Genomic DNA, 21,079 nt, shown 5'->3' with positions numbered 1-21,079 from the left:
TATGATGCAAGGAACAGCATCATCAACAATTGTGACATTATTTAGGAAAAAAAGTCAACAAAATGGTCACATTTAAAATATGTACACTTTTGTCTTTACAAAACATAAAAATAGAAGATCCTTTCATCTCTGGATATCAAACCAACTGTGAAATATTCCCAGTTTTAATGGTTACTTAACATAGCAGGCTACAGGCAAAAAGCGTTTCGCTTTGGTCAGTGCCCCATTTGTGCCGCAAATCAACCCAAATCCTGGATAATGTCTTTACATGACGGAGCAGCTGCTCTTCTTGGTGGTGGTCGCCCAGCGGAGCCAGCCCAGGTTGGCATCACTGTAGGGGGGGTACCTGAAGGCACCAACCCGCTCCAGTGCCCAGCTCCTCAGCACGCAGGCACGCTTGTGACTGAAGGTCTCGTAGCTCCAACGTCCATGGTAGCAGCCCATCCCACTGGCACCTGGATTGGGGGGGGGGGGGGGGGGGGTCAGGAGAATGAGTTGTTAACCTAAAGGCTAGAGGTATATAACCTGCGTATACTGACCAACTTGTGTGCCATGTGCATGGGTTAAAAGGATCCATGACACCAGTACAGCGCTTGTAGTTATTACATAATGGCCTGCAACCGTCACACTTACCAATTCCCCCAAAAGGTAAGCTTGGTAGTGTCATGTGCACGATGCCATCATTTGAACAGAATCCTCCACTGCTGGTGTTTTCCAGAACTGTGGTCACAATCTAAGGACGACAGTGGGTCATGATAGAAATGTTTACATAGAAATTGAAATGAATTCTTTACATTAAACCATGCCCACTCATGGAAACAGTACTTGTGGCCCCACTTTAATTGGGTGTAGCGCAAACCATAGACTCGAGTCATGCCACATTAAGCATCATCAGTTATCTCTCCTGCTTACCTTAGGGTCATCAGAGAAAGCATACAGGGCGAGGGCTTTCTCTCTGGCGTTCACAAAGTCGATGGCTTCCTCCAGGTTCTCCATGGTGAGGATAGGGAGGATGGGTCCAAAGATCTCCTCCTGCATAAGGGCGTCCGTTCCGTCAACGTCCACCACCACTGTGGGTGCTTCAGGAATAGGAAGTCGTGTGAGGCATCACTCATACTACTGATTTTACAAGGGCTCTCAAACCATTGTACATACATCAATGTTTATTTTGTGCACATGTTTTTCATGGCTTAGTGTACACATTGGGAAATTCAAGGTTGAAAATGGTGGTTCTATGAATATAAAGCAGATGTTTCTCTAGAGGCAACAGAATGCAAAAATCTAAGGTCAGCTTTGTAAATCACTATTAGAGTTTACATCAGTACTCCTGCTGAAACTAGATGTACCGCATCGAGTGGCTTTTGAGACATAGAAATGTATGCAATGTAAAGTTGCAGCGCCCCCTATGATGTGCAATCAGAGGTTGTCGTGGTGATCCCCTATGTCATATGTTGTGCAGTTTGGATTGGAACAGCTCATCACAACATTGAACACGACATTGAAGACATGACTAAACCTATATGATTGCGCTGCACTAGCACTGCGGCGTTATAACATTCTTCCAAACCACCCTGCTTACCGATGTACTTCTCCTCTCGTGTGCTCTCCCCCCCGATCACCACTTTCCCCTTGGACTTCCCCAGCATGTCCATCAAGTGGCTCCAGTGCTTCTCTGTCACAATGCGGCCAACATCTGGGCATTGCTGGAGGTCGGTGCCGTAGAAGGCCTCCAGGGCTTCGCGGATGGCAGGCAGCAGGGCGTCCCGCGTCTCGGCTGTGCAGAGGACATAGTCCGGAGCGACGCAGCTCTGGCCTAAGTTAAAGTACTTGGCCCAGACCAGCCTCTTGGCAGCGGTCTTCATGTCCAGCCGGCCATAGATAAAGCAGGGGGTCTTCCCCCCCAGCTCCAGGGTGACGGGGGTCAGGTAAACAGCAGCAGCTTGGAGGATGCTCCGAGCCACTGACTGAGAACCTAAAGTAGGAGATGTGCAAATCTAAAGTTAAGTAATGTAAGTCAATTTACACCACCACAAGTGAAACCTTACAAAGGATCACCACATCAACACAGAAAAATAACATAGACGGAACTGAGCCAAAATAAAAAAGCTGAACACAAGGAGAGACCTGAATTGCAACTTATCTTACCTGTGTAAAAAATGTGGTCAAATCTGTTCTCCAATAACATTCTGGTGTCCTCTGCCCCCCCCCGTATGACTACATAACACTCCTGAAAGGAATTTGGGCAGACATGAATTTTTCACATTTTTCACAAAAAACATGCATGAGGGAAGGTAACACGTGAATGAACATTGCATTACCTGGGACAGGTACTTGGGTATGAGTTCAGCAAGGAGCTTCTCGGTTGCTTGACTGATCTCAGACGGCTTGAGTATTGCACAGTTACCTAAGGCATGATGCCAGTATAAAGAATGAACACTCAAAGTTATTTGTTATTTCTGGATGCTGAACATAGAATGATAGTCGGTACCAATCTGTAAAAACATAGTGCACTACTGGCCAGGAGTAACCAGAACTAAAAACACAACACATTGTAGGGAACACACATCCATTGATGACAATCAGACTATGTTGATCATGCCACTGCTGGTTGAAAAAGTATGAGATGGGAAACATAAAATGTATGATTTATTAAATGTGTACAACATATTCATTTGAAGTTTCTAGCCAAATGTATTCTGATGGATATCTTAACTGACCCTCCCTAGGGGTGCTGTGTAAAGAGATGTTCATCCATGCATTTGAGGAGATACTATAGTGAACTGATGATAACCTTAAATGGCAAATGATTTGTTCCCAAAACCATACAATTAGTTTCCTCGGTCAGAAAACTAGCACAAATAGGCTCTTTAATAGACCTCTGACGTTCGCCTACAAAAAGGACCCCAAAATTGCCATCTTTGCCCATATAAGGAGATCCGGCAGCTTTTGGTCCTTTTTGTAGGCGAACTTCAGAGGTCTAATGGGTGGAAAAAGCCATGCTAGCTGACTTAGCCAGACTGTCCTCAGTATTCAGCCATAAATTATCCACCTCTACTGAAGTTGTAAAGGCAAACACAGACAAACCAGACTTGGTTCACCCTTAACATGATGGTTGACAGATGACAGATTTATGCTAATGAATGGAATAGTTTCTAGGTCAGAGTGACTTTCCTAAAGAAGAGGCCAACGGAATTTAGAGAAATTGAAGTTGAAATTGAATTGAAGTCTGCTCATTTCAGAACAGCTGCACAGTAAAAAGACTGCATTATGACCTCCCACATGATCAAATATTATATTATTTATGTAGCAATATGGTGAAATATTAGTGTCACTAGAGTTGTAAACAAAACTAAAAATACTGGCAGGCACTATGTAAATATGCCCATCTCTTTGAATTAAATAGGCACTACCATATGTAATGAGGGTAATGAACATAAGGCTGGCATGCTCAGAACACAGGCATGAATGAAAGCGTGTACCTGCAGCTATGGCACCAACCAGAGGTAGCAGAATGAGTTGGAGAGGGTAGTTCCAAGCCCCTATGATCAGAACCACTCCAAACGGCTCTCTTCGTATGGTGCAATCATCAAACTTTGTTGCCTGAAACACAACAGCAAAACAATTTCAAGAAAGAATGTAGATATGAAGATAACAGAACAGATATGAAAATCTGGACAGCTCTGCACAACCACTAGATCCTAAAGGTAGCACTCATTATTGTAGACAACACTGAATACTTGTTCAGTATATTGGTTCCAATGTATACATTATGGTTAGTTATGGTTAACACTTCCAGCTTGGTCACGCAGGCCTTGAGCAATGTTGTACAAAGCAGACGTCACTGAGCAGACTCTTTTGTCTCAACGAAAGATAACAAAACTAAGCTCAATTATCAGAGAATCGTAATCTCTAGATCCACAAAACAGATAGTTCCAGACAATGCATTAGGTCTTGTTAGAGACGATTACCAGATTTGTGGCCACATATTCAGGTTCCATCCAGGTCTTCAAGTTATTCATTGCGTAGCAAACGTCATTCCTCACCATGTCAATCTCTGAAAGTACTGCTTCAAATTTTGGCTGTTTAACATAGCAAAAGGGACAGGTGCTGTAGTTCAACATCTATGGCAGTCCACTAAAATGGTGAGGACAGCAAATACTGTGGTACATGTTCATATGCATACCTTGGCAAGGTCCTTGTGCAATGCTTCCACAATCTGAGCTTCGTTTTCCTCCATCAAGGCGAGGAGGGCCTTTAGCTGAGTGAGACGGAACTGCAGTGGAATGGTCACTCTGGTGCAGAATGCTGCACGGAGTCTGGCAATCACTTCACTGTGACTTTCCATCTTCTTGCACGTGACATACACGTCTACAGAGATGTATTACCAGGTTTAAAGTTGGTGAAGACACACGTCACAAGTACATAGGCCATGTAAGATATTTGTAAATGCAGATATTTCTCAACACCAATAGTCCTAGGGACAAGTTCAAGAATCACGTTTAAGTTTAGTGTTTAGTTAAGTGCCTTGGTGTGCTCACAACACAACAGGGGCCTGTACTACGAAGGGAGCTTAACCTACCCAGATGTAACCCAGGGTTACTTTGTTAAACCGGGGTTGACAAAACCTGGTTATCTTAAGTGGTGTTAATCGGTACTACGACGCTGATTATGAAGTTGATTTGTTGAGCCGGGGTTAACCTAATTGGAGTTTGTGCGCGTTCACATAAAAGGGGCGTGTTGCAGCGCAAGTCACCACTTTCAATGATGACGCGATCATCTTTTACGGATGAGGAATGCACAATTATTATGACAAGTTATGAGGAATTAAAACCCACTCTACGACAAAAATCAAATACGTTGGCAGTGAACAAAGCAAGGCTGTTGGCAACGTATTGCAGATCGGGTAGCCTTAATGCCTAAAAGTAAAGTTTTATTTCCACATGTTCTTCAAATATGTGTTACGGAGGATTAGCTTGCGGAATGTCTGAAATGAGTTTAAATAATTAAATTGCCTATTTTGAGTTCATAGAAATGCCTACAGATGCAACACAATTTAGAAGTGGGCATATAGTACTATTATTATATATTATTATACATACGTATTATTATACGTAATTTCGATCTCTTTGTACGTAATTTCGATCTCTTTGTATGTCTGGAACATGTGAAGAAATTGACAATAAAGCTGACTTTGACTTTGACTTTGACTTGATATAGATTACAGTAATAGGATAACTGAATGTTTAAGTAGCCCCCATTGACTGATTTAGTGTATGCCTAATACTGTGAACATTTCAGATGCAACACCATTGCCAAACGCACATGGCAGCAGGTGAAAATGAAACACAAACACATTATTCAGAATAGTAGGTTTATATAGTTATAGCTTGCATTAATATTTCTTAATTATGAAAACATGTAGGCCTAGTATGCTTATAGCCTTCACTTGGCCTCTGTTTTACAGCTAACAAGAAAAATGTGTCTTTGAACTCTATAGCCTACTAAGGAGTGTTTTACAGTAGCAGAGGAGTTGGCCTTCGCAAATAATAGTGGAAGGGCGATTGTGGAAGGGGTTGAGGGAGGCATTCGGTCGGATTCTGGTGCTGTGGAAATGTGTAGCCTTTTATGTGCAGGGTACAGTAATATGACATTCAATTCAACAAGTTTGTTAAAATTGTGATTTTCATTTATTAGGCCTACTGTAGGCTAGGCTATGTCCGATTTATTTTAGGCTATTCTTGCTCAGATGTTCAGCATACTGTAGGCTAGGCCTATGTCCGATTTATTTTCGGACATACAGTATTCTTGCTCAGATGTTCAGCATCACCGATTAGATGGAATACATTAATGTCCACGTAAGGGTATTGCTATGACGGGTGACATTAGAGACTTCTGCCTAGATCATCCGACAAAGATAACGAATTCCTTCGGCTGACAATCTATATGTTCATAGAGAATATCGTCCGGGTATATATATATATATATATATATATATATATATATATATATATATATATATATAAATCATGAGGGGCTCTCTTCGCAGGGCGAGGGGTTTTAGAGACCGCCGGTCTCTAAAACCCCTCGCCCTGCGAAGAGAGCCCCTCATGATTTGCGGCGCTACTAACAAATTTTGCGCTCCAATGTCGTATGGATCATCCAGGTACGCCGAATTGTTAGTGGAGGGGTGGTAGGCTACTTATAAAGGGTGTGGTTAACGGAAACCTCGGGTTAACCAAGAACATAACCTGGTCGGAGCAGGTTTGAGATGCAGGGTAAATTGCCATGGCAGCATACCTAGGTTAAAACATATCCACCTTTCGTAGTAGGCTACGAGTTAATCGGGAAGTTATGCCACACGTGATCAAGTTACTCTCGAAGTTACCCAGATAAGCCAGTAACCCCGCTTCGTAGTACAGGCCCCAGATCTCATCACTATACATCACAACACATGATACAAAATACAAGAACAGATTGTAATTGGGCATCAGAGTAGGCTACATGGGTGGACCTGAGTTAAAGTGCGTTGTAAGGTTCAGTCCATATTTAAGTGTCTGATTACTTGGAGGTACTATCCCACTATAAAAAAGGTCACAAGGCTGATATGCCCATTTCCCCACAATATACACAAGGCTTTCAAATGATCAGGCCTATCTATATGTTTAATTCGTTCCTTTGATCTACATTAAAATGTAAGGCCATAGGCCTACCCCAAACCACTGAGTTTCTGTCATCATCTGCTGGACAGATTATTTGTAATTTTACATGTTAATGGTATAGCCCAACATAAGGAAGGGAAATACATGAAATGGTGATAGCTAATCGGGAGTGAAACAGTTGAGATGCTTCCATAGCCAACAAACTGAAATTCCAACCGCTGGCCTCCGTTAGTGGCGGCGGCGGCAGCAGCCCAAACAAAACATTTATGCATACTTTCTAACAGTACAAGCTACAAACGCCTTTTTACGCAAACCTAAAGCATGGCACAATTCGTCCACAAACATTTAGCCCTTGGGCTACTTCCATTCAAGCATGTCGGCTAATAGTCATCCTAGCTGGAATGTGGATAACTACATATAATGGGCTATTAAAAAAAGAACGGCGAGCTTACCTGACTCCAACCTTTAGGCTACTTGCAGTTGAACTCAATGGTTTCAATTCGGAGGCGTTGACTATTCCTCAATCGGTTAAGCGCGTTGAAACACATGCAGGTAGGTAGAGTGGGAAACCAACAAAATCATTTCCGGGTTTCATGTATTTTGATTCATCAAGATCGAGTTTGTCTGGTTTGGTCACCAGAGCCAGATGTTGGCAACGGAACAAGAAAAACCCGCTGGAAGATGTGAGATTGGTCGTTAAACCAAATGTACTGAGGTCCACTGTGTTAAAGTTCCTCAGTTGCCGCTTAAAATACAGATCAGTGGGGTTTTGTGTCATTTTAGTTAAACTTCTTCTTCCTGATCTTATGACCACCTGTCTACGAAGCAGCAAATGCTGTCCTATGTTGGATAGTCCATTAAGTGGAATTTTTGGTTGAGATTTTTGCAAGGCTCTCTGTTGAGTCACTAACTGTGTTAGGCATCTTTTAAGCACCAAATCAGTCAAATGTATTATTTTTTGTGGAGTAATGTTTGAATTAAAAGCCAACAACACACCTACATTTAACCTACAATAAAATGCAGTAGGTTCATTCAAAATATTGGCCACATGAAAAAAATCTACGTTTAAACTGCTATTCTAATTGATTGGCCTTATAAATAATAAACCAGAAGTGAGATATTAGGGCCTACAGTAACTGATAGCAACACAACAACTTAAGGAAATTATATGTTTATTGTTAGTTGTATGACAGATTTTACCACTGACTATTTTCTATTTCTCCCTCATCAGTACAGCATTTGTATTTCATGAGTGAGTCACATAATTGCCACTCAATTGCCACCACCACCAAATATGATTGTAATGAGTTGTCATTATATAACCATACACATGCAGTAAGAGCAGAGAAATTAGATTTATGTAAAGCAAATCAAAACCTATAATTCTCTCACCATCATAGTCATGAACACAAGGCACCGCAAATGTGTGTGTGTGTGTGTGTGTCTGTTCCTGTTTGAGACACACTAGTATGTGAACATCAACATCCAGCTCTGTTCTTCACAGTGAGTGTCACAGAGCACACTGCCTCCCCCTGGTCATTGACGGCTCTGCAGGTGTAAACTCCGGAGTCCTTTGCCTCCACCTTCTCCAGTTTGAGGCTGCAGCTGCCGTCCTCCTCGTAGTCCACGGTCACGCGGGAGGTCTGCTCCTCCAGCTCCTCCTCCCCCTTCAGCCACTGCACCTCTGGGTCAGGGTAGCCTGTGCAGGAGGTGGCACAGAAAACAGGTAGGGAGAGGGGATTACAACCAACCAAGGGGTCAAACTCATTGATGAGCTGTACATTTCGGAACGTGTGTTTGTGGGTGTGTGCATGTGTGTGTGCATAGATAAGAGTGTGTGGGTTCATTGATACCTGTGATTTTGCATATGAACAGGGCTGTTGATCCTGCTGCTACTGAGACGTCTGAGGGCTTCTGGCTGAACTGTGGTGTAGACTGGAGTTTCCTCTCCAAAGCCTCCAGCACCTCAGGAGAGTCTACAGCACAGAGGGCATAAACCATTACAGTCTTTGAAGGTGCGTGTGTGTGTGTGTGTGTGTGTGTGGGGTGGGGGGGGGGGGGGTGGGGGGGGGTCCAAATGTGCATTCCTTACCCTCCACTGGGCTGCTTACAGACATCGAGCCTTCTTTGGGTTTCAGTGTCATTCTCTTCAAAGCCAAGAGAGCTTTTCCAGTTTTCTGTACACACACACACAAACACACCAACAGGGAGTCTCATCAGTCTCTTGAGGTCTTTTACTTTCCTCATGGCACTCCGCAGTCTGTCTTCGCTTCTTATTAGTTTGACACTCAGATGTTCCCTGTCTACTACCTGCCTATTTTTGCCTGAATATTTTATAAGTCTTCAGAACTGTTCCTTTTACTGCTTAGACCAAGATATCTTCACATTTTCAGGATCATTTAACCATTTTCCCTTACCATATATTTAGCTTATTAGTTAACAAATGTTAATTAATGTCAACAGGACTAAATAATAGTTCTCTTGATAATTCTCCTCCACTACACACATATACTCAAGTACCTTCCATTTCTGTCTGGCCAGGAATTTCTTCATCTTATCCTTGGAGAGGCACTTTGCAGCTCCTCCACCAGCTGAGAGCATCCAGGGATGGACTAGAGCCTCCTCACAGGACATCCGGCGTCTGCACACACAGGAGCACAATTCGAATTGCAATTCTGCTTCCTGTTTGCTACCTCTATTGAAATGCAAGTGAAATTCAAGAATTGAATTGGAATTTAAGAGCCAGTTTCAATTCAATTCTGGAATTTTGCACAAGCCTGACACGTACGGCTTGGACATTTATTGGTGTAGGACTGTCAGGTTTATATATATGTCCTTGATTGCCTAGCCTTTCTGCCCCCACCCCTCACTCCCATCTCCAACACACACACAAAAAACACACACTTACATCATCACTGTCATCACCTCACATACATACAGCACACTGCTTGCTACAGTAAGCCTCCTCTACATACTTGCTGCACACTGCCCCCCCCCCCGCCCCCCCACATACACAGCACATTGTCTTCAGGATCTTTTCCAACACACATCCTCTACATACTTACAGCACACTGCCCCCACCTACCCACACACACACACTACACACACAGTCACTGCTCCACTCCCCCTCCCGCCCACACACACATTTTCACTGTCATCGCTCACATACATCATACATACAGTACTCTGCTTGCAATAGTAAGTCCCTTCACCATACTTGCAGTACACTGACCCCCCTCCCCCCCGCCTACATACACAGCACATTATTTCATCAGGAAGCTTCGCCAACACGACATCCCCAACATACTTACAGCACACTGTACCCCCCCCCCCCCCCCAATACACAGCACATTGTCTCATGAGGAAGCTTCTCCAACACACACACCAAGACCCCTGGCAGTTGGGTTAGCCCCTTGAGCCGTGGATCTGCCCAAGGTTTCTTCCTTGGTAAGGGAGTTTTTCCTTGCCCCTGTTGCTCTTGGGTGCTCCTTGTTGGTGCCCCACCCAATCCCAATCCCAATCCTACCCCACCTTTCTTATGCAGCCCTTCCCACTTAATCTACTAAACCCCTCTTCTACTGCACTTTTTACCCCCCCCCCCCCCCATAAATGCACAAATAGGCTGACACCAGACATAATTTCACTGCATTTCTTACTTCCAGTAACTATATGCATGTGACAATAAACTTCCTTGTATCCTTGTATATATATATATATATATATATATATATATATATATATATATATATATATATATATATATAGAGAGAGAGAGAGAGAGAGAGAGAGAGAGAGAGAGAGAGAGAGAGAGAGAGAGAGAGAGAGAGAGAATGGGCCACTATGTAAATATGGGTAATGTATTTCTTCAGGTGGGGAACCTTTGCAGTGGGAGGAAGTGTGCATGGGGTTGAGGACATGGTTGTGTGTGTCACCTCTGACCTCATGTTCTTGTTGAGCAGAGAGCTGATGAAATTTCTGGCCTCTGAGCTGATGTCCTCGAAGCTCTCATCATCAAACTCCCACTGTGCAGCCGTGACCAGGGCTAGAGTTTCAGCATCACTGCTGCCCTGGAATGGGGACTCTCCACTCAGCCTACACACACACATACACACATATGCACGCCCGCACGCACACACACGCACACACACACACGCACACACACACAGACATACACACACACATACACATATGCACGTGCGCACGCACACACACACACACACACACACACGAACACACACACACATTTCTATTTCACACTCTGTGACTTTACAATCAGAAAGAGATTACTCAGTGAAGATTTAGTACTCACAGGATGTAGCAGATTACCCCGATGCTCCACATGTCTGTGCCAAAGTTCACAGGCTCATAGTTGATCACCTCTGGAGCCACAAATTCAGGAGTTCCATGCATCACTGTCAGAGGTGTGGAGGGATCTGAAAGAGAGAAGATAAATAATGCTTCTGCTAAAGCACCATCTGGATGTTTGGAGATGCTGCAACATTTGTAAGCTGGAAAATGCCCAGTTTCTCTTATAGTGGAAAATCTCTATATATGACAAAGTATGGGCTCTACACAAATACTTTTAATAATGGAGTACTATCCAACAAAGTGTGATAATGGTTAATCCTAGGTAAAAGACAGAGCTGTACACACATGACATACACACACGCACATACGTGTAAACATGCTCACCCAGCTTGCTTGCAAGTCCAAAGTCAATGACCTTAATTGAGGTACCGCTCTTGTCCACACAGACTATGTTCTCGGGTTTGAGGTCCAGGTGGATGATGTTCTGCTCGTGCATGAACCGGACCCCATCGAGAACCTGGTGCATGTAGCGGGCGCTGGTGGACTCTGTGTGTTCGTAGCTGTCATCCACGATGCGCTCAAACAGCTCGCCGCCTGCTATGCTGCTCGGCAGAACAGGAGAAATTCATGTCACCCCCGCACCACATAAAAAAGAATTATAACAGCGTCACACAAGATCGTACTCAAACAATAAAGTTAGTATTGTTGAACCCAGGTGACAGCAGAGTCCGACTACTCAGATGAGACCAACTGAATTGTTGATTGTGTGCTGGAGAATGCTATCACTTGACTCCTGTGAGAACTATGTTGCCTAAGGCTCATGTGTGTCCTGTAAAACGTGTTTTCCACTGATTGTGAATCAGGAACTACGACGATCTACGGAAGCAACCTGAGGACCACTGCTGAACCCAAAACAAAGTGATTCCTACAGTGAAACTAGGTTATTGAAGGCATGGTGAGGGACGATCTGCAATGCCTTCCAGGACTACTTGTTGAAAAAAACTCCCTGCTGTAGAAGATCAGGCCTATTTCATACCGTTGCACACACAGACATCCGACATCTGCTAACAGACACCCACCCACACACACACACACACACACAGATATACTCACAAGACACACACACACAGACATACTCACAACACACAAACAGACATACTCACAACTCCATCACCATGACAACCTCAGGCTTGTTGTCGTAGGCTCCCAGGCACTGCACCAGTTTTGGGTGATGGAGATGGTTCATGAGCTGAATCTCCCTCCTTGCTGCCTCTCTCTCCTTCTCACGCCGACCCTTGTAGAACTTCCCAGCATACACATGCCCCGTTTCCTTGTGTTTGAGGCGGAACACCTGTCCAAACTTACCCCTAAAGGAGAGAGAGACAAACACTGTAGCTTCTCATCTGTTCATGGCTACTTTCTTTTAATTCATTTATTTCTTTTAACATGTTCCTTTCTTTCAGTGTTCGTTTCTGAAAAGGCAGAGACTAATTGATTACATTTCCCCAAGTTTTTTTTATCTGATGACTGATTATACTCACGATCCCAGTTTTTCTAGAACATTGTAGTGGTCGGTGACCTTGTGGAGTGTGTCAATTGTGACATCCACATACTGCGGTGGCATCTCCTGTTGGTCTTCTGGGAATCATGAAACACGCACACAAACACAATAAAGCTTTTTTTTTATCTGGAAAGCATGTCTCCTGAAATCCAAAGGCATTGCCTGATGTTTGTTCCCATACACCACAAGTGTGTGACACTTTTTGCACTAATAATAACTACTTCTGAGGGGAATTGGTCAAAGGTAAATATTTAAAAGTGCTTATGTTTGGTTTCTAACTACTGACTATAATTAAAATGCTATCTGCAGATATACTGTAACTAGAAAAGCAATGGATGGCAATTGGCCACACAACATTCTCCATAAAGCTAAGGCCTTCATCCAGCGGAATCTCTCACCTACAGTCTCCATCTGAAAGACCTGTGACTCCTCGCTTGGCTCACTCACACCCACTGTGTTACAGACGCGTACCCGGAAGCAGTACTCCCCTTGGGGCTGAAGTTTAGAGTGGAGCCTGAAGGATGTGCTCTTGCACTGGGCCGTGAGTTCACGCCAGACCCCTGGTTTTCCTGGGTGTATTTCCTTAACCTCTACCACATAGCCTGTGACAGCGCTGCCGCCGTCGTAGCTGGGACCTGACCAGGACACCACAGGACCCTGCGGGGTGAAGGACACCACAGGACAGGAGGCCGGAGGATGGGGTCTGTCTGGAGCACAAACCCACACACACACACACACCCCCCCCCCCCCCACACACACACACACACACACACACACACACACGTTAGAGTGGGAAGCTTGCAAGGATATGTGTTTAAAGGATGATGTTGGCACATGAAGAGTAATTTAGTACTTTCAATCAAATACCAAGCAACAGTGAGTAAACACAAGGACTGAAACTAGCAGACTGGCAGTAACTTTCAGGATGCTTGAAGAAACTCACAGGGAGAGTTCAGAGGGCCTGTGACGATGCTTTGTGCTGTGTATTGCTCTTTGATCCAGCTAAAGAGAGGCTAGTGCATCATGCAAAAGAGACCTCTGAACATTACCAGGTGCGTGTATGTGTGTGTGTGTGTCTGTGTGAGAGAGAGCCGATGCATACCAGCGACAGACAGGGTGAGTGTTTGCTGAGCGGAGGTCTTGCGGTCGCGTAGCAGGATGCAGTAGAGGCCGGCGTCCTCTGGCTGAGCTGCCGAGATTATCAGAGTGCTGCGCTCGTCACTGCTCTCTATTAGGTACCCAGGCCTGTCTCTCACCTACACACAGACAGAGAGAGAGTTTCCGTATTTATTGTGTGTGTGTCTTGTATACTACTGTCTATATACATGTGTTTGGTTATGTCTGAGGACACATAGAGAGAGAGATTGTGGGTGTGTGCGCATGTGCACCTGGACATTGACAGAGTTTGTGTGTCCATGTGTGTGAGTGACTGTGTGTGAGTGACTGTGTGTGTGTGTGTATATACCTCCTCTTTGTTGTGAATCCAGCAAGATGCTACAGGTGCACAGCCACTGAATTCAGCTGCCAAACGTGCCTCAGTCCCAACCTGAACCTCCACTACAGCTGGGGGAGTCAAGAACAGCAATGGAGGGGCTAGACACACAGAGAGATATACACACACACACACAGTAAGAGAGAGGGAGAGCAGAGCAAAAATGCTTTACTATGAAAAATGTAGTCATCCAGGCACAGTGAGCCATAATGTTTACATCCATCCAATTTGAGTTACTGCTGCTGGCCATCTAAGTGATTGAGTGAAATGCAACTGAGCTGTCATTGGTGATGGAGCTGTCTATGCTATGACGTCTGGCTTCATTTGTTTCAGTCTACATTCGGCTGATCACAGGAGCAGTAAAGATCACCAGATATGAATGGCCCTGCTTGACGGTTTACCAATGTCATATGAGCAATGTATATTTATTCAAATCTGTGGGTTCAGGACTATTTGCCTGGATGTCATAAAGCGATTACAGATGAGAAAACTGAGCTTTTTATTGTGTGTTTAATGACTTCATTTTGTCACTCTCACACACTCCACCCCCCTCTCACACACGCACACACACTCCTTCATACAAAACTGAAAATGTTAATCCAGCTCACACAATGATAAAATTCATTCACTTTCAAAACTAAAACAAAAAAACGAAACACTGATCTGTGAGTACTTACGCTGAATCTCATTTCTCTGTTTTACCCCTTCCCCTTCCCCTATCCCATCATCTACCCCTAGCCCTTGTCCCTCGAAAACCGAGTGGAAAGACATAGGGGTAAATATTCCCCTTGGAAATGAGACACCACAAGCCAACCATAAGGGAGAGCTGGGATGATTGAAACATTTGTACAGTGTTGGCAGGTTAACAATCCTGCAGAGAGCTCAGTGCTTCTTGAGTCTTGCTGTGACTGTCTATTATTATTATCTTTATTGACAGACTCGAGGTCCAAATATAAGACACACATAGTATACTGACACACATAAAATAAATTACACATAGCACACGTGTGCTCACTGGATAAATACATACAAATGTTGGTTCCAATATTTCCAAAAGCTGAAGGAATATCTTGTCTCACTTAGGTTAGGGTCCGTCAAAGACCTTATTATAATGGCATTCCTAGACTCAGTAAGCCTGCACATAAATTTGAACATAAAATACCTAAGCATTGCTTGGAAAGTGAGAACATTACAGTTCACAAACATCTTGCCCGCACTTTCCCATTATATGCCACCTTTACTGTATCTTGTTCATCTTGCCCGCACTTTCCCATTATATGCCACCTTTACTGTATCTTGTTCATCTTGCCCGCACTTTCCCATTATATGCCACCTTTACTGTATCTTGTTCATCTTGCCCGCACTTTCCCATTATATGCCACCTTTACTGTATCTTGTTCATCTTTCCTTCACTGTGGCTACACCATAGATGTGCTGTGTAAAGTGGAGTGCAGTCTGTATGTATCTAACATTGGGTATGTCCATGTAAATGCAGCAAAAGAACAAAAAAGAGAGACCGTACCTGTCCCTGAACTTGTCCTCCTCTTCAGAACAGCTTCTGCAGGAAGTTAAGGGGAAATGCAGGTGATATTACAAAAAAACTGTGGGCGGAGTCTATTTGTGTGTGAGCATGTACAGTACGCTTGAGCTGTGTATGTTCTTAGGCAGAGCGAGCCCTGAGCAGTAGTTTATGCTTGATTTCAGTGCTGTTGATGTATTTATTTACCTTTCCGCCGTGTTGGGGTTTCTGTTTGGGGACTCTGAACAGGTGACAGTAGTCCTTCAGCAACACTGCCCTTACCCAAGGGTGTCAGTGGTGACCTGGGGCTCGAGCCATTCGGCCTCTCTGAGGTTGGGGAAAACACGGGGGAAGATGCAGGCGGCTTGATCTTCGTCTGGCACACTCTCTCAAAGTCCTGATTATTTCCATTTGTGTTTTTGTCTACTGTTGAGAGAGAAAGAGAAATTGAGTGTGTGTGTGTGTGTGTGTGTGTGTGTGTGTGTGTGTGTGTGTGTGCGCGTGTGCGCGCGTGTGTATGTAAGCATGTGCGTGCGTCTACCAACAAAACTTTATCAGCAAAACAGATAAACACAGAAAGATAGCTGGGTTGAAACAGGTTCTGCTGCGTAGACTTGTGTACCATTCAAACACAGCAACACACCACAGAGCACAGCACATGAGAGACAGGCTGTGACTAATGACTGGATGTGAGGCCGGTGGACACAGAACAGAGAGAGTAATGGACATCTAGGGCAACTGTGTGGAGCCATATAACATAAGTCTGAGCTATGGGGTGGTTAACGATAAGGAAATGATAAGGAAATGGGAAGCCCTGAAAGAACTGAAGTCATTACATTTGGTAGAAAGTAGGAAAGACTTCAAGTCAAACAGTTTCAGGTAAGGTGATACAAAATGCACCAGCTAGGGTATTCACCAAAACTAAAAGAACAAAAAGAACACATCCCTCCAAACTCCAAAATGTCCCTGCATTAGGTTCCATGAAGTCACAGAATTGACTTTAAAACACAACTGTGTTTTTTTTTTGTTTTTTTTATAAATCACTAAATGGAATGGAACTTAATTACCTATCAGACATGCTTCAGCAGTAGGCTACACCTTCCAGCCTTCTAGACCTCTCAATGTCTCATAGGGGAAATACTTGTTGCTAAAACCCGCTGTTAGAACTAAGCAACTAAACACAGTCCCTCCTTTTCTTTCTTCAAAGCTCACCTCAAGACCTTTCTGTTTCAGGAACACTTTTCACATTCCGCCACCGCTTGACTCATCGCAAATGCCCTTTTTTTTCCTTTTTTTTGACTGTCTGTCTGTTTTTGTGTTGTCTTGCTTTGTTTGTGTTGACTTTGTAAAGCGACCTTGAGTCTGAGAAAGGCGCTATATAAATAAAACGTATTATTATTATTATTATTATTATTATTATTATTACAAATGCCCCAACTTTAGTCACTTACAAATCTAGACTTATGACCAAACTCTTCTCAGATGCTTTCTGCTAACTGATCTAATCAGATGCACTTTAATAATTCTATTTTATGTCTTTGATGCTTTTTAATTATTCTATTTCATGTACTTTTTAAACTATTCTTAAATTATTGCCCGTTTATGCTTTTATTTTTCTATTATTCTTTTCTTTTATTTACTGTATGTAAAGCACATTGAATTACCATTGTGTATGCACTACTATATAAATAAACATCATGCTTTGCCTTGCCTAAATAGGAGATAGAGGATCTGGTTGGAATAAGAGGAATGAGGAAATAATAGGAGGGAGTGGCGGTGACCGTGATCGAAAGATAAAAGAAAATGCAAACATATAGATAACATAATAATAACAAAAAACTGGGCAGTGCTGATGTTACAGTGTTGATTTTGATGCCTTTTCAGTAAACTGAGTTACCGTTAAGTGTGTATGAGTGTATGTATGTGTATGTTGGTCCTGTAAGGACCGTCAAAATGTTACCAACTACAGAAAACAGCTGACGGGTAGGTTCAGGCATGTCAGAACTTTATGGGACAGTAAGATGCATTAGACTTGTAATTTAGTCTCCATAATTAGTAAACAACCTACAATATCACTCAACAGTTTATAAACCAAATGTTAAATGCAAGGGCATGGCACACCAAGAGGAAGATTTTACAGTTTACCCTGTCTAAAAACATCATATGCTACTTTATGTCCCACAGGTGATCTTATCAATACAACACTCAAAGGTCCATGCTATGGCCTCGCCTGGGGCCAGAAGGGAACCGAGGTGTGAGAACACTATTTGGAGAAACAGTATGGGGGAAGGCATCTGATAACCATCCCAGTCAAGGTGTTATCTACTCATTAACATTAGAGTGTAGGAGGGACTTTTGAAACAGAATATATGCCAAGAGTTTGAGATACTCAATAGTTAGTTTTTTACAAGACTCATCAAGGGTCACTCTACAAGATTGGTGCCCAGAAGTAGGTCACATGTACTTCTGTGATTGCTTTTTATTGGAATAAAGATTGAAGCTGCATTAACTGAATTTTTTTTTTTTTTTCCTCGTGTTTTTCTTACAGTTATATGTGGTAGATCAAGGAACAGTTTAATACTGCAATACACGGTAGGGTAGCTGAAATGTAGTAAACACAAAACCAAACCTGGGATGAGTGAGAGAAAAGGGAAAAGGAAGACAGACTCAAATAGGGTGCAAGAGTACATGAGCAGGGCAGAGAAGAGAAGAGAAGCCAAGCTCACGAACACTCTCAGGTGTTCTACACTATGCATTTGCCAGTGACTAATCCCTGTGAGGCCCTAACACTATACCCCCATTAATCAAGGCCCAGCAGAGATCGCATTGGACTAGTTGGGCTATAAAACTATGGCACATATTTCAGACTGTAATGAAACCATGATCAGACGGCTGCCCATATGATAAGGATAAATTAGAGATCAAACATGAATATTTTACATTAATACACAGTACAATTACACAAACTTGAAATACCATTCATCTTGAGTCTCTCTGACCCTGGTGAAGGGCTGAGTAATGATCAAAGGACACAAGAGATGCATTTAGCAGCATTGTGATCAGGCCTTGGGTGCCTGATATAATCAGTCCGTTCTGGCCATTGTCCATTCATCTAGATGCAATAATTCTCAGAGTGGATTTTGCCTTACAGTCCCCACTTGTAATTTTAAAATTACATTTTTTTAAACATGTTGTGACATGGAGACGCAGACACTTTTCCACTGAAGAATTCCACAGAAAAGTGGCTTCAAATTACTTTTGTTTTTAGCCCCTGGAATACAAGGATGATATTACATTACATGCTCATAAATAGTTGCATCAGTTTCAGAAACCCAAGTTAGCTTGTTTCCTGTGTCTTACAGGCCACACTATTTCTATTCCTGTTTTGGTGTCACCGCATTTCCGCATTTCCTTAAAATTCCTATTTATCAGCTAATGGTCTTGCCTCTAGGTTTGTTTGAACATTAACCGTTTCCCTGTGTGTGTGTGTGTGTGTGTGTGTATGTGTGTGTGTGTGTGTGTGTGTGGGGTGGGGGGGTCATTGGACCATTTAATTGCACATAAGGTATTTGTTCTCTGAAATCATGACCCGATTGCCAGGTTATTGCCTGGAACGCTTTGATATGTGTCATTGGACACACCCAAAAAAGCCCCTTACACGCGGGGTCCTTTTTTTCCTCATCGAAGGAAAACTCTAGTATTGTTCCAGAGTGTTTGAATAAGGTGAACTTTGACCTCGTAGGCCTGGTTGCTCTGACCTCTCCACATACAGACAAGGAAGGATTGTCACACCTCTCCTCTAGTGGACCCTGCTATCGTTCTAGTACAATGGGAATCTGTTACATAAGGCAAAACCAGACCGGTGCGCTTCTCTCCCTGGACAGTGCTATGAATGGTCAGATTGTTCAGCGTCTTCCCTCTCTCCAATCACACTGGTCTGATCATAAGAAAAGTCACTCAGCTGTGCTCTTCTCTGTTGATATACATCCATTGTATACAGTCCATTCTGATTTGGTGACCAGTTCAGTGTCTCAGTCCTTTTTTTGATCATGACCAAAAGGGGAAAGCTTTTGTTTGTCTAGCAAGTTATTTGCCCAGTCAGGAACTGAAATACCATTGTTGCCTTTTCACCACTAATGTCACTAAGAGATGTATGAACCTGTCGTTGACGGTTGACAGAGTTATTTTTTCTAAGACAGTAAACTGACATAAACCTGTCTTCAAGATTCAACACTGAATGGTGCATAAAAGTACCCTTCTGCAGAATTAGGCTGAACACAAATAACCTGCTTGGGTGAACACAAATGTGTCTCAGCTTGCTCTGTTGCTTCTGCTTTTTTGGAACGAAGTGCAGTTTATGAGTCCAAAAGTGGATTTAGAGGGATTATTGAGCTAGCATGGGCCGCGCTGGCACAGAGGAGAAGTGAAAGTGGAGGAGACCGTATCGCCGATGACTGCAGATTAAGACGACCCGCCGAGCCCTGTCCTGACATGCTATAAACGGGCAACACTCCATATCCAAGAAGACCCAGCAGGGTTGAAACGTTGCATTAAATAATCGGGAGTCAAAAGCAGTGTTGCGGACATTATATTTTTTCAATTGAGTCCTGCACCTGTCAGAAGGTGGGATGTGCACACTATAACTATTTGCTCAACACTCCATATCAACAGCAGTGACCCGCAGGAGAAACGTTTACAGTAACAAACCTAACCTCACTCACACACACACTACCTCCCACGCGCACACACACAGAGAGAGAGAGAGAGAGAGAGAGAGAGAGAGAGAGAGAGAGGAGAAAGAAATGTACATATAAATCTCTCATTGCACTCTGTCTCATGTATACAAAATCTGACAGCTAGCCCTTACCTGAGTCCAGTGCTTTGTTTGCGCTCATCGTCCGTCTGTTGGTGGTGACTACGGTCCGAGTGCCAGGAGACAGCTGCACATGCAGGGTGGACACATAGCGCTTTTTCCCCTCTCCACGATCCATCCTCACTCTAGAATCCACACAGCCGCCGGAGCTGTCAGTCCCGCATGAAGAAGAAGTCAACAGTCATTTCCCCCCGACCACTTATCAGACTTCCCCTCTCTCTCCAGACTCTTCTCTCTCTCTCTCTCTCTTCTTACTTTCTTTTTCACATCTGCCTACTCATCTTATTGTCTCCCACTGTCACTCCTATCCTCCCACACACACCATATACCTTCAGGTCTCTCTCTGCCCTTCTGCTCTTCTTTCTGTTTTGGCTGGGACCACTCCTTCTGTTTATTTACACTAGCACTCTGCTGTGAGAGAGTGAAAGAGTGAGAAAAGCAAAAAAAAAAAAAAAAAAAAAAGCAGTCAGAGCAGGAGAAAAATGCTACTGTCAAGGACCAATCGCGTTGAGATTTGTTTTTCAGTCTTTTTTTTCACCCCAGCTTCGTTATCAGTAGAGTAGAAACTGACCTTTGGATGTGCAGCATGTCAGCACTATCGTGGACCAATGTGCCACTGTCTCAACGTGCAGCAGAACACTGACCTGCTTGTTAGGAAGGTGGAGTA

The 21,079-nt window shown here is 43.4% G+C and overlaps 2 protein-coding genes across 2 annotated transcripts; both read right to left on the bottom strand.

The window, feature by feature from the left end:
- Positions 1 to 136: 136 nt before the first annotated feature.
- On the bottom strand, positions 137 to 7,266 carry aldh3b1 (aldehyde dehydrogenase 3 family, member B1). The gene is made up of 10 exons (XM_042087040.1): positions 7,112 to 7,266; positions 4,184 to 4,368; positions 3,969 to 4,079; positions 3,480 to 3,600; positions 2,319 to 2,404; positions 2,146 to 2,227; positions 1,580 to 1,972; positions 913 to 1,079; positions 634 to 733; positions 137 to 455 (listed from the first exon to the last, which is right to left on the bottom strand). Exons 2-10 carry the CDS (start codon positions 4,343 to 4,345, stop codon positions 265 to 267), a joined length of 1,413 nt encoding a protein of 470 aa, XP_041942974.1. The 5' UTR covers positions 4,346 to 4,368; positions 7,112 to 7,266; the 3' UTR covers positions 137 to 264.
- A 551-nt stretch (positions 7,267 to 7,817) lies between these two features.
- mylk5 (myosin, light chain kinase 5) lies at positions 7,818 to 20,947 on the bottom strand. The gene is made up of 15 exons (XM_042087038.1): positions 20,407 to 20,947; positions 15,747 to 15,965; positions 15,543 to 15,578; positions 13,994 to 14,121; positions 13,631 to 13,784; positions 12,927 to 13,235; positions 12,509 to 12,605; positions 12,131 to 12,334; positions 11,352 to 11,569; positions 10,969 to 11,092; positions 10,599 to 10,751; positions 9,180 to 9,300; positions 8,752 to 8,836; positions 8,513 to 8,635; positions 7,818 to 8,358 (listed from the first exon to the last, which is right to left on the bottom strand). The coding sequence occupies exons 1-15, from the start codon at positions 20,528 to 20,530 to the stop codon at positions 8,138 to 8,140; spliced, it is 2,316 nt and encodes a 771-aa protein (XP_041942972.1). The 5' UTR covers positions 20,531 to 20,947; the 3' UTR covers positions 7,818 to 8,137.
- Positions 20,948 to 21,079: the final 132 nt, after the last annotated feature.

The sequence above is a fragment of the Alosa sapidissima genome, chromosome 3 (assembly GCF_018492685.1).
Source record: "Alosa sapidissima isolate fAloSap1 chromosome 3, fAloSap1.pri, whole genome shotgun sequence".
NCBI lineage: Eukaryota > Metazoa > Chordata > Actinopteri > Clupeiformes > Clupeidae > Alosa > Alosa sapidissima.
This window is presented reverse-complemented; position numbering and strand designations above follow the sequence as displayed.

Coding starts and splice junctions, on each gene's coding strand:
- aldh3b1 (XM_042087040.1), bottom strand. CDS start 4,345: ATGGAAAGTCACAGTGAAGTGATTGCCAGACTCCGTGCAGCATTCTGC. Junction 734..912: donor CTTTCTCTGATGACCCTAAG/GTAAGCAGGAGA, acceptor TGTCGTCCTTAG/ATTGTGACCACAGTTCTGGA. Junction 456..633: donor CTTACCTTTTGGGGGAATTG/GTAAGTGTGACG, acceptor CCCCCAATCCAG/GTGCCAGTGGGATGGGCTGC.
- mylk5 (XM_042087038.1), bottom strand. CDS start 20,530: ATGGATCGTGGAGAGGGGAAAAAGCGCTATGTGTCCACCCTGCATGTG. Junction 14,122..15,542: donor GAGGACAAGTTCAGGGACAG/GTACGGTCTCTC, acceptor CTGTGTGTCTAG/CCCCTCCATTGCTGTTCTTG. Junction 11,093..11,351: donor TGGACTTGCAAGCAAGCTGG/GTGAGCATGTTT, acceptor TCTCTCTTTCAG/ATCCCTCCACACCTCTGACA.